General features: G+C 42.1%; 1 protein-coding gene across 1 annotated transcript; it reads right to left on the reverse strand.

Moving 5' to 3' along the window:
• Nucleotides 1-10,213: 10,213 nt before the first annotated feature.
• On the reverse strand, nt 10,214-11,633 carry fabp4a (fatty acid binding protein 4a). The gene is made up of 4 exons (XM_071373720.1): nt 11,470-11,633; nt 11,109-11,284; nt 10,912-11,016; nt 10,214-10,466 (listed from the first exon to the last, which is right to left on the reverse strand). Exons 1-4 carry the CDS (start codon nt 11,540-11,542, stop codon nt 10,413-10,415), a joined length of 408 nt encoding a protein of 135 aa, XP_071229821.1. The 5' UTR covers nt 11,543-11,633; the 3' UTR covers nt 10,214-10,412.
• Nucleotides 11,634-11,968: the final 335 nt, after the last annotated feature.

Below are 11,968 nucleotides of genomic sequence, written 5' to 3' on the forward strand. Positions count from 1 at the left end.
GATTTTATCCTGGAGTTGAAATTCCCTCATTTTTGCTCAGTGTCAAGATATATTGGCTGTGATTTTCTAAGTGTTTCGGTCTCTTTTGTTTGACAAACTGGAATTGATTCCCAATATGGAACTTTACTGTGTACTCTACCATTAAGAAGAGGTACATTAATTCACAAGCAGTCCAATACTGTTTAACTAGCCTCAGTCAAACGATACTATGTCTCTTTTGGTCTCTCACATCATCAATAATGTTCTCTCAGAAGTTGTGTGACATAAGAGAAAGAAATCAGGCCATATACATTAGCGTAGAAATAGAATGAATAAAAACAGGCGGCTCCATTCAAGTCAATTATGACATAATGGGTGGACTGGCAGACATTTTGAGTGTATCCATGGCAGGAAGTAAAAGTGATGTGTTGAGTCAAATCAACTGACATTACAAAAGATACATTCCATTTCATGAGCCACATCAGTTAGCATCATTTGAATCAACATTATACACTGAGTAAACATTATGAACACCTGCTCTTTCCATGAGATAGACTGACCAAGTGAATCCAGGTGAAAGCTATGATCCCTTATTGACGTCACCTGTTAAATCCACTTCAATCCGTGTAGATGAAGAAGAGGAGACAGGTTAAAGAAGGATTTGTAAGCCTTGAGACAATTGAGACATGGATTGTGTGTGTGTGCCATTCAGAGAGCGAATGGGCAAGACAAAAGTTTAAGTGCCTTTGAACGGGGTATGGTAGTAGATTCCAGGCACATCTGTCTGAGTGTGTCAAGAACTGCAACGCTGCTGGGTTTTTCACGCTCAACAGTTTCCCGTGTGTATCAAGAAAGGGTCCACCACCCAAAGGACATCCAGCCAACTTGACACAACTGAGTTTATTTATTTATTTTATTTTTACAGGGACAGTGCACATTAATCAAGGTTTCAGTAAAAGTGCCGGTTTTAGCCAGCTGGCTAATTTTCAACTGCAGTCCCTGGGCAGGTTATTAAAAACAATTACAATACAGACTGTGGGAAGCATTGGAGTCAACATGGGCCAGCATCCCTGTGGAACGCTTTCGACACCTTGTATTTCATGCCTCAACAAATTGAGGCTGTTCTGGGGTCAAAAGGAGGTGCAACTCAATATTAAGGTGTTCCTTATGTTTTTCACACTCAGTGTACATTACCATGGCAACCCAGCATCAGTTGATAGAACATTCCAAAATACCATGGAAATTATTGCATCACAATACCAGGCAGCCATTGTGAGTGTACCTATGAGTTTACCAGTCAAATTGCCAGGGTTAGAGCTTCCAAGTCTGTTATATTCCTTATATGTTTATGTACAGTACACCACAACAACAGTATGGCCTGACTTGATAACACCCATGCACCTGCATTAGAAGGCCGTCTTAGCACAGTTCCCCATAACATAACATCTTGCTAGTCATTCACACTCTTCGCATTTCCGTTGGAAAACAGGAATCAGGACAGACACAACATATTACTGTTGACCCAAAATGACCCTTTCCTTAGTAGACACTTAGCACAGTACATTCTGACTCTAGTCTACACAATAGTCTGACAGTCAGGCCTTGTCCATGAGATGGTCCTGTTCAAGCCATGAGAGATTATCCAGGCATATGCAATGGAGATTATCTGTACAAGTTAGTCCCGGACAAGGCTTAACCTGTCTCAGGGACACCGGCCCTAAATAGTCAAGATTATTGGGGTGCACTTAAGCTGCATTTACACAGGCAGCCAAATTCAGATTTTTTTCCCCCCAATTATTGGCAAAATAGCTGATCTGATTGGTCAAAAGACCAATTTGTGAAAAAATGATCAGGCTGCCTGTGTAAAATGCAGCCATATAGGCCGACCTTTGCATCTCTCTTGAAGCTTAAGACCTGAAGACTTGTGTTAACGTCTCAAGCTAATGTCCACACTTAAACTTAGCTCAACAGGCTAACACAGTCTTGTAGCATCTAGAGGTCCCTGGTTATGAACCCTGGGAAGTCACAAGGGCACAAAGGTTTTATGCCCATATATCTTCAATGTCAGATCCCTAGCCTCTACAGACACGTTGCTCTTCCTTCACATCATTCCCTCTGCATTACCCTACAAAAGGATTATAGATATAGTGTTATAGATCATGTCTTGAGATGCACCATGAGGAGGAGGGAGAGTGCCAGTAAAAGCTAGAAAAATGTCAGACTGGTGGTTGACTTGAAAGTTGTTAGACAGAAGTTCCTTTGTCTGGGTTTATTCAACACTCAACAAACACTTGCACTCTTGTCAAATAAGTATGTATCACGTTTCAGGGAAGACCCAGCTGCAGACAATGTTGAAGTAACAAAGGTTTATTACTAGAACAGGGGGCAGACAAAACGACAGGTCAAGGGCAGCCAGAGGTCAGTAATCCAGATCAGAGTCCAAAAGGTATAGAACGGCAGGCAGTCAAAACTGGGAAAACAGGACCTAGACACAGACAGGAGCAGAGGGCTTGACGAACAAAACGAACTGGCAACAGACAAACAGAGAACACAGGTATAAATACACTGGGGAAGATGGGGAAGATGGGTGACACCTGGAAGGGGGTGGAGACAAGCACAAAGACAGGGGAAACAGATCAGGGCGTGACAGTATGCCTATAGCTCATTGGATTGGCCAGCCATGATTCTTTGGAAGGCAGCACATGCACAACAAAGCAGCTTTTTATGCTGTTTATCAACATCCCCCCCCCCCCCCCCTTTGTTTTCTTCCCCCGTTTTCTACTCCTTCTCTCATCCTTCCTGTGGGACTACAGAGTTGCTGATGTGAGAAAGGAGGCCCCTTCTCAAAGGGGGTCCAGGAAGGGGTCAGTCTCTTGGGGTTGACGTCAACTTCAAACGAGGGTTTAATCCCTTCAAAACAAAGGTATTTTTATAAATACATTTTTTGGATGCTGTGAGGTGTTTTATTTATTTTAGTTACCTTTATTTAACTAGGCATGTCAGTTAAAAACTAATTCTTATTTTCAATGACGGCCTAGGAACAGTGGGTTAACTGCCTTGTTCAGGGGCAGAACGACAGATTTTTACCTTGTCAGTTCGGGATTTCAATCCAGTAACCTTTGGGTTACTAGTCCAACACTCTAACCACTAGGCTACCTGCCGAGGTGTGACTGACGACAGATTCTTAGACTTCTCTGAACTCTCATTGAAAACAGTATTTTCTTGGACCCATCATAATTTCCAAGAAAACTACCCAGAAATCTCTCTACTGATATTTGCCAGAAAGAAAGAGAACTGTCTGTGTTGTTGCTTCTCTGAACTCAGACAAGCCAGGCTGTCCTATCCTTCCTTGCATAACATAACTTTAGTGCCCAGAGCTTTTCTGTTGAAATAAGAGAGAGTTCATCTTATCCTTAGTATGACTACATTTGGGAGTAGTTCAGTTCAATGGAAACCTTGTTGCATGGCAACCAGCCTCCCTGCAGTTCCGCTGGGGCCAGGGCTGACATACCTGACCTTCCTACCCAGCAACCCCCTCTCTACCCAGCAGGCCACAGGACCAGGCTGAACCCAAAGTCCACTTCACTCCAGAGCAGACTCGGGTTCAAATAGTATTCAAAATCGTCCAAATGCATTAGTTGGGCTTGGTTGAGCTTGCCTGACACAATTGCACCAATGGGATTGTCCGACAAGTGTAAACACTGCCCACCTGGCACTCCAAGCAGCCTCAACAAATGCTCATAGCCAATTGAAAGATTTAAAATACTATTTGAACCCAAGTCTGCTTTACAGCTCCTGTTACAACCTGAGTAGAGCAATAACAAGACAGAGAGGATAGAAGAGGAGGATAGAAGTGGGGAATAGGATATGAGGATAGAAGAAGGGCATAGGAGAGGAGGATAGAAGAAGGGAATAGGATAGGAGGGTAGAAGAAGGGCATAGGAGAGGGGGATAGAAGAGGGGAATAGAAGAGGGGGATAGAAGTGGGGAATAGGATATGAGGATAGAAGTGGGGAATAGGATATGAGGATAGAAGAGGAGGATAGAAGAGGGGGACAGAAAAGGGAATAGCAGAGGAGGATAGAATAGGAGGATAGAAGAGGGGAATAGGAGAGGAGGATAGAAGAAGGAGGATAGAAGAGGAGGGTAGGATAGGAGGATAGAAGAGGAGGATAGAAGAGGGGAATAGGAGAGGAGGATAGAAGAGGAGGATAGGATAGGAGGATAGAGGAGGAGGATAGAAGAGGAGGATAGAAGAGGTGGATAGGATAGGAGGATAGAAGAGTAGGATAGAAGAGGGGGATAGGATAGGAGGATAGAAGAGGAGGATAGAAGAAGGGAATAGGATAGGAGGGTAGAAGAGGAGGATAGAAGAGGAGAATAGGATAGGAGGGTAGAAGAGGAGGATAGAAGAGGAGGATAGGAGAGGAGAATAGGATAGGAGGGTAGAAGAGGAGGATAGAAGAGGAGGATAGAAGAGGAGGAAAGGATAGGAGGATAGAAGAAGGGAATAGGATAGGAGGATAGAAGAGGAGGATAGAAGAGGAGGATAGAAGAAGGGAATAGTATAGGAGGGTAGAAGAGGCAGATAGAAGAGGAGAATAGGATAGGAGGATAGGAGAGGAGGATAGAAGAGGAGGATAGAAGAGGAGGATAGGAGAGGAGGATAGAAGAAGGAGGATAGAAGAGGAGGATAGAAGAGGAAGATAGGATAGGAGGATAGAAGAGGTGGATAGAAGAAGGGAATAGGATAGGAGGATAGAAGAGGAGAATAGGATAGGAGGGTAGAAGAGGAGGATAGAAGAAGGGAATAGGATAGGAGGGTAGAAGAGGAGGATAGAAGAGGAGGATAGGATAGGAGGATAGAAGAGGAGGATAGAAGAAGGGAATAGGATAGGAGGATAGAAGAGGAGGATAGAAGAAGGAGGATAGAAGAGGAGGATAGGATAGGAGGATAGAAGAGGAGGATAGAAGAGGAAGATAGGATAGGAGGATAGAAGAGGAGGATAGAAGAAGGGAATAGAAGAGGAGGATAGAAGAAGGAGGATAGAAGAGGAGGATAGGATAGGAGGGTAGAAGAGGAGGATAGACGAGGAGGATAGGATAGGAGGGTAGAAGAGGAGGGTAGAAGAGGAGGATAGGAGAGGAGGATAGAAGAAGGAGGATAGAAGAGGATAATAGGAGAGGAGGATAGAAGAGGTGGATAGAAGAAGGGAATAGGATAGGAGGATAGAAGAGGAGAATAGGATAGGAGGGTAGAAGAGGAGGATAGAAGAAGGGAATAGGATAGGAGGGTAGAAGAGGAGGATAGAAGAGGAGGATAGGATAGGAGGATAGAAGAGGAGGATAGAAGAAGGGAATAGGATAGGAGGATAGAAGAGGAGGATAGAAGAAGGGAATAGGATAGGAGGGTAGAAGAGGAGGATAGACGAGGAGGATAGAAGAGGGTAACAGGGTAGGAGGACAGAAGAGGAGGATAGAAAGGAGGATAGTTTGTGTCACATCTGGAAAGTCCACTCTATGTGATTTAATTCCTGTAATGTCCAGGCTGTCTGGTCAACAAGCCTTTGTGTAAAAATCAATCAGTCACACACACGTGCACACACACACACACAGCCTCAACAACATCCTGTGGGTGTGTGAATTGAACAAATGCTAAACAGACACTGTATCCATCCTTGTACTCTAGACTGTATCAGTCCCTGTAGTGTAGACTGTATCAGTCCCTGTGGTGTAGACTGTATCAGTCCCTGTGGTGTAGACTGTATCAGTCCCCGTAGTGTAGAATGTATCAGTCCCTGTAGTGTAGAATGTATCAGTCCCTGTGGTGTAGACTGTATCAGTCCCCGTAGTGTAGAATGTATCAGTCCCTGTAGTGTAGACTGTATCAGTCCCCGTAGTGTAGAATGTATCAGTCCCTGTAGTGTAGAATGTATCAGTCCCTGTAGTGTAGAATGTATCAGTCCCTGTAGTGTAGAATGTATCAGTCCCTGTAGTGTAGACTGTATCAGTCCCTGTAGTGTAGAATGTATCAGTCCCTGTAGTGTAGAATGTATCAGTCCCTGTAGTGTAGAATGTATCAGTCCCTGTGGTGTAGAATGTATCAGTCCCCGTAGTGTAGAATGTATCAGTCCCTGTAGTGTAGAATGTATCAGTCCCTGTAGTGTAGAATGTATCAGTCCCTGTAGTGTAGAATGTATCAGTCCCTGTAGTGTAGAATGTATCAGTCCCTGTAGTGTAGACTGTATCAGTCCCTGTAGTGTAGAATGTATCAGTCCCTGTAGTGTAGAATGTATCAGTCCCTGTAGTGTAGAATGTATCAGTCCCTGTAGTGTAGAATGTATCAGTCCCTGTAGTGTAGACTGTATCAGTCCCTGTAGTGTAGAATGTATCAGTCCCTGTAGTGTAGAATGTATCAGTCCCTGTAGTGTAGAATGTACATTCTGTACATTTCTCTTCTTTTTAATCCATGCGTAAACAATGACAGAAGCCTAATGAGTATCCCTAAATACAATCTATACCTCTTCACACAACTTTGTTTTGTTAAATAATTTCCAATGTTTACTATGACTCTGACAGATCTAATGTTGCGCTCTCTTTTATCACTCTCTTCCTGAGGAGATTCCTCACTGTGCTGTAAATACATCTGGTCATTGTATCACACAGTCACAGCTACAGTTACAGAGGATCACTAATCTACCAGCTGTTATAGTAAGATTGTACCCTTTCCTTTTAGCAAGAAAACTCCTGCTGTATCCCGTTCACACAGAGACCGTCTCAAACGGCACCCTATTTCCTATATAGTCCACTTCTTTTGACCAGCCCCCTAAAGTAAGGCACTACTGTATATAGGGAATGGGGGTTATTTGGGACACAGCCAGAAGCAGCTGAGAGCTATGTAGTCTAAGACTAAGGTATTATTCCTGTCTCTCTCTCTCTCTCTCTCTCTCTCTCTCTCTCTCTCTCTCTCTCTCTCTCTCTCTCTCTCTCTCTCTCTCTCTCTCTCTCTCTCTCTCTCTCTCTCTCTTTCTCTCTTTCTCTCTTTCTCTCTCTCTTTCTCTCTTGCCTCAAAATTAACTTGTACCCTTGCACACACACACACTAATAACTTACTGTTGAAATCATCTGAGCCTTGAGTCATCTGTCCAACAGTACTCATGTGACCTACTGTCATCAGTGTGAATATCTAAATATTGTGTTCCAGAATGGAATGGAGATAGATAAACACTTCAACGGATCAGTCCCAAATGGGATATATAAGCTTTCTGTGGGCAGGATACTTCCAGTAGTGTGTAGTTGTATTTTCAAATTGGCTCTATTACACATATTCGCTGCATGTTTCTAGTGTGGGTTTGATCCTACCAGCATTTCTAGTGGGAGTTTGATCCTACCAGCATTTCTAGTGTGGGTTTGATCCTACCAACATTTGCAACAGTGATGAACTTGGCATCCCACCCACTGTGCAAACTTTATACAGCATAGGCAGTGGCCCGTTTGCATTGTCCTGCCTAAATGGGATGTCGGTGGAGAGTTGGCCCACAGTTCCACCTGTTTCAGCTGTTTTCGCCATTAACCCCAATCAGTATATCTGCTCTCTTTCCTGCCGTGGGAAAGTGGCTGACGGCTAACTGTCGCACACTGGAACAATCTCAGCTTGAGTAGCCGCCAAAGGGAGTGACTCCACAGGTTCCACAATGCTTTGGGTTTCCTAAGTTACGCACTGCCGCAACTATGTGGCCTTCGAAATGGGAAATGTTCACGACCAAAAAAAGGAAAGAAATACATATCCTGTGTGACCTCTAACACTGGTCCTCTCTGACCGTCTAAAAGCATTCACATCCCAGTAAAGTATGTCTGGTGGTCTTCTGCCAACAACAAGCATAGATCGCGAAGAGCTCCTGGGACTCCAAGAGCTACTTGACAACGGGGGTTAGCCAGCCTTCCAGAAGAGCATTTTGAAGTGCTTAGCTTTCATTTGTCTTATTCTGTCCAAGTCAGAGAGAAATGTGTTATTGGAGCAGATACTGTCCACTTTTACTTGGGGTTTAGATGGAAAAGGTCCCCAATGCCTCCTGTTGCTATTCAAAATGTCCCCAATGTCTCCTGTTTCTATTCAAAATGTCCCCAATGCCTCCTGTTTCTATTCAAAATATCACAGGTCTTCAACTCCTGACAGTCCTGTTATGACTCAAACTACTCAGATTTTGTGTAAACATATCTGAACATACAGTAAATGTATGTATGGATGTACAGTAATCCTCCAAAATCTACATTCCGTATCAGAGTATGTGAGTGGAGTTGAGCAGTATGCAACCCCGCTCATCGCTCATGAAGCCGGGCTCGCCCAGCGCTCCACCTCCTTTCCAACCGCTCGGCTAAAAACAGTTCAGCACTCACAGGAAAAGAAACTGCCGCTCCAAATTCGCCTCATTCTTTAAAATCACAATTTAACCAACACCCATCTATTTTTGTGACTAATTGAACCTACCATTTGGTTTTGAAGTATTGAAACCAAACCATATGACTTGAATGAAAAGTATTTGAATTAACACGAAAAGTTGAAGGTAAGAAGCACTCACTGAACCAGAAGAAAATGCCGCTCCAAATTCGCTTAATTCATTAAAATCACAATTTAGCCAACACCCATATATTTTTGTGACTACCTGGACCTACCATTTGGTTTTGAAGTATTGAAACCAAACTATATGACTTGAATGAAAAGTATTTGAATTAACACGAAAAGTTGAAGGTAAGAAGCACTCACTGAACCAAAAGAAAATGCCGCTCCAAATTCGCTTAATTCATTAAAATCACAATTTAGCCAACACCCATATATTTTTGTGACTACCTGGACCTACCATTTGGTTTTGAAGTATTGAAACCAAACTATATGATTTTAATGAAAATGATTTGAATAAACATGAAAAGTTTAATGTAAGAAGCGCTCATCATTTCAAATAGGCTATATGTCATATTAAACAACATCTAAACACTCTAAATAGGTCAGGAGCCAGACAGGGAGTCTAAGAAGGAACGAAAAGTTTTTAGGCGAAATAACCCAATCAAAACGGAAAGCTCCTTGAAAGTGTGAATATGCCAGGCCTATTGGGCCAAAATCAATTATGGCCTATTGTATAGGTAATAGAACAAAAATGAAAGAAACTTTTAAGAGATCTGTTCTTAGTTTATAAATACTTTGCTACATTTACACACTTAATTATCTACCCAGTTTGTTCCTTTCTTTTAGCATGTGCAGGTGGTAAGTAGCCTATACCATCATGCTTTGGGGATATGTGCCTTTTCAGATTCCACAATGATTATTTCATTGTGGACATTACATCTTTGCACTGCCTCTCTTGCTCTTGGTCCTCATCTTTGTAAGTCACCTTGATTTTGCACTTGTGTATTTTATCAGTTTCTTTATGAACATATTTAGCGAACTCCATGACAGTTGCTAAAGCAAGGAGCTATAGCAGCACACAAGTAGACCATAAATGCATGCTGGTCCGGGTATGCCCTAAACTCGTGAAGTGAGCGCTATTGGAGCGAAATTGGAGCGGGCGAGAAGGCGGACACTCCAGCCTTTGGGAATCTCGCTCCGCACTCCAGTCGAATTGGGTATGCTCCGCTCCAAATTCCGCTCATATACTCTGTTCCATATCAATTTGGCTTGTAGAGTGTTTAAAAGGAGTAAATTAGTCAGTTGGGCTATCAATTAAAGCTATGGATCCTGTTGACCTGGGCCTACGTATTTGTTAGTATTAAATAATGGGTCATTTCGAATGCACGGTAGCGCGTAAGGCATCAGTAGCCTTGGTGATTAAGTGCTCTGCTATATGTGTGTGTCTGACTGCTAAAGCAATGCAAATAGGCCTAACCTTGGTCAGATTATTAACGTATACTCTGTTAAACACTAGGCATTGGTAAAGCCAAGAGCGCTGTCAAATATCCATGTTTGCGATCATCAAAGAACGTAATTGTTGCAGCAAAACACAGATGGGATTGTTCATTGTTTGTCATTTTATGTACTGAGAAATGTGACTACATTAATAGCTGAAAGCTCACACACGTTGTGTTAGTCTATGAATAATAGCTATTAATGTCTTGTTATTCTGACACGTTTAGAGTTAAACAGGAAAATATACATCTTAGTCTTCAGCGGTCAATATTGTCCCCAACACGTGTAGAATACAACCAAGACATCATGCGTTCATTTCAAATGAGAACAATAGGGCAATTTTAAGGATTTAATTCAAATCAAAACAATGTTTATAACCAAATGTATCATATTAGGGTAGTACAATGCATAAATATGCGTTGGCAATACAATAAAGAATATGAGCAAATAAGTGCAGCTGTGCTGCTCATTTGCTGCTCATTGAACTGAGCCTGTCGTTATCCAATCATCGAGGAACAAATGGTCACGAGACCCATCACGCCTCCTTCACGTATGTCCTCACCGCAACCACATCCCCCATCACGCATTTCTGTAAGGAGGAGGAGGAAGGTGAAAGGAGAAGAAATGAGAACAGAGGAGGAGAGGGAAAAAAAGTTTGGTAGGTCAGAGTTGAGATGTTTCAGGTGCAGGCTAGGAGCCAGGAATACACATACCAGCATATGTTGTAGGTTTGAGCGCGATAAAACACTTGTTCAGTCAAAAATGCATGAAGTGTTACATGTAAAAGGGTTGAGCTTATAAATTCAAGTGTGATTTAACTTTCCCAACAAGTATTATGAGCATCATTTCAACTTTATTGTTATACAAAGTTTAGTCAAATTACTGTCTAATATCATAAATTGTTTGACAGTAATCTGTCAAATTAACAAATAAACAAACACTACAAACAAGCACAAAAAAAGACTACAGGACCATTTGAGAAACATGTAGGCTATTATAAACTAAAATAAGACATTTTAGAAACTATTCCTTACCGCTATCAACTTTCCATCACCAGTCACCTCTCTCTCGATTGTCGTCTCTTTGCCGTCCCAGTTCTGTTTTTGCACAAGGTTGCCATTTTCAAGAGTAAAAACGGTCTGAAGATTAAAGGAAAAATGTAAGTTATTTCCAATGACCCGGTTCACCCAAGACAACGGACTTTCACACACATATTTTGATCCCAACCAACCATTGTTTTTCTGTCGTCGGCGGTTGTTTCCTCGAAAGGCTCGTTGAGTTTGAATTTAATTTCAACCGTTTTGAAAGTGCTCTGGGATTTCACACAGATCATTCCTTGGTCGTCCATGTTGATGATGAGACTGGGCTTGGTGCGGTTTCCCACCTGTCGGGTCGCGAAGCCAACACCTGCACAGCGGAGAACAGACTGTCAAGTGGGATCTATTGGTAGTGTGCAACCAAAAGCATTATCGTGCATAATTACTTTTATATAAATGCAAATTATAATCTTTATCGTATTATATGTTATCATTATATTTACTCCTATTATACGTTTATCATTAATTTATTCAAGATTAGAAAAAATATCATACCCAAAGCTTTCATGTAGTCATCAAAGTTATCGCTGGAAGTCATTTTCCAGGTCCCCACAAACTTGTCAACCATCTTTCCAGCTATCTGTAATATCCCCAACAGTGCGATCTATCTTTCCAAAAATCGAATCTACTCTCTAATGAGAACGATCCACGGTTTTAAAGGGATCTAGGCGACGCACGCATGCTAATACGGACCAATCACAGCCACGGACGTCACGGTATGTAGTTCCGCAATTTCCAGTGTAGGAATAATGGTTGGAATGGGTGAAAGGTTTTTGAGTGCCACATCTAGTGCTGTGCCAAATTACATTTAGCTTACTATGTAAGAGGCTATGGGTTTCACAATGTCCTTTCAAATGCTGAAAGAGTGTCTATTACTCTGCAAATAGTTCACTGATCACAGGTTTAAAATTATGACAGAGCTAGATAATGTAATCTAGTAGCATACATCTGAAGGGACAAAATGATCAAACTTGGTAGACAAAAAAAAATGAAC

The sequence above is a fragment of the Salvelinus alpinus genome, chromosome 29 (genome assembly GCF_045679555.1).
Source record: "Salvelinus alpinus chromosome 29, SLU_Salpinus.1, whole genome shotgun sequence".
NCBI classification, from domain to species: domain Eukaryota; kingdom Metazoa; phylum Chordata; class Actinopteri; order Salmoniformes; family Salmonidae; genus Salvelinus; species Salvelinus alpinus.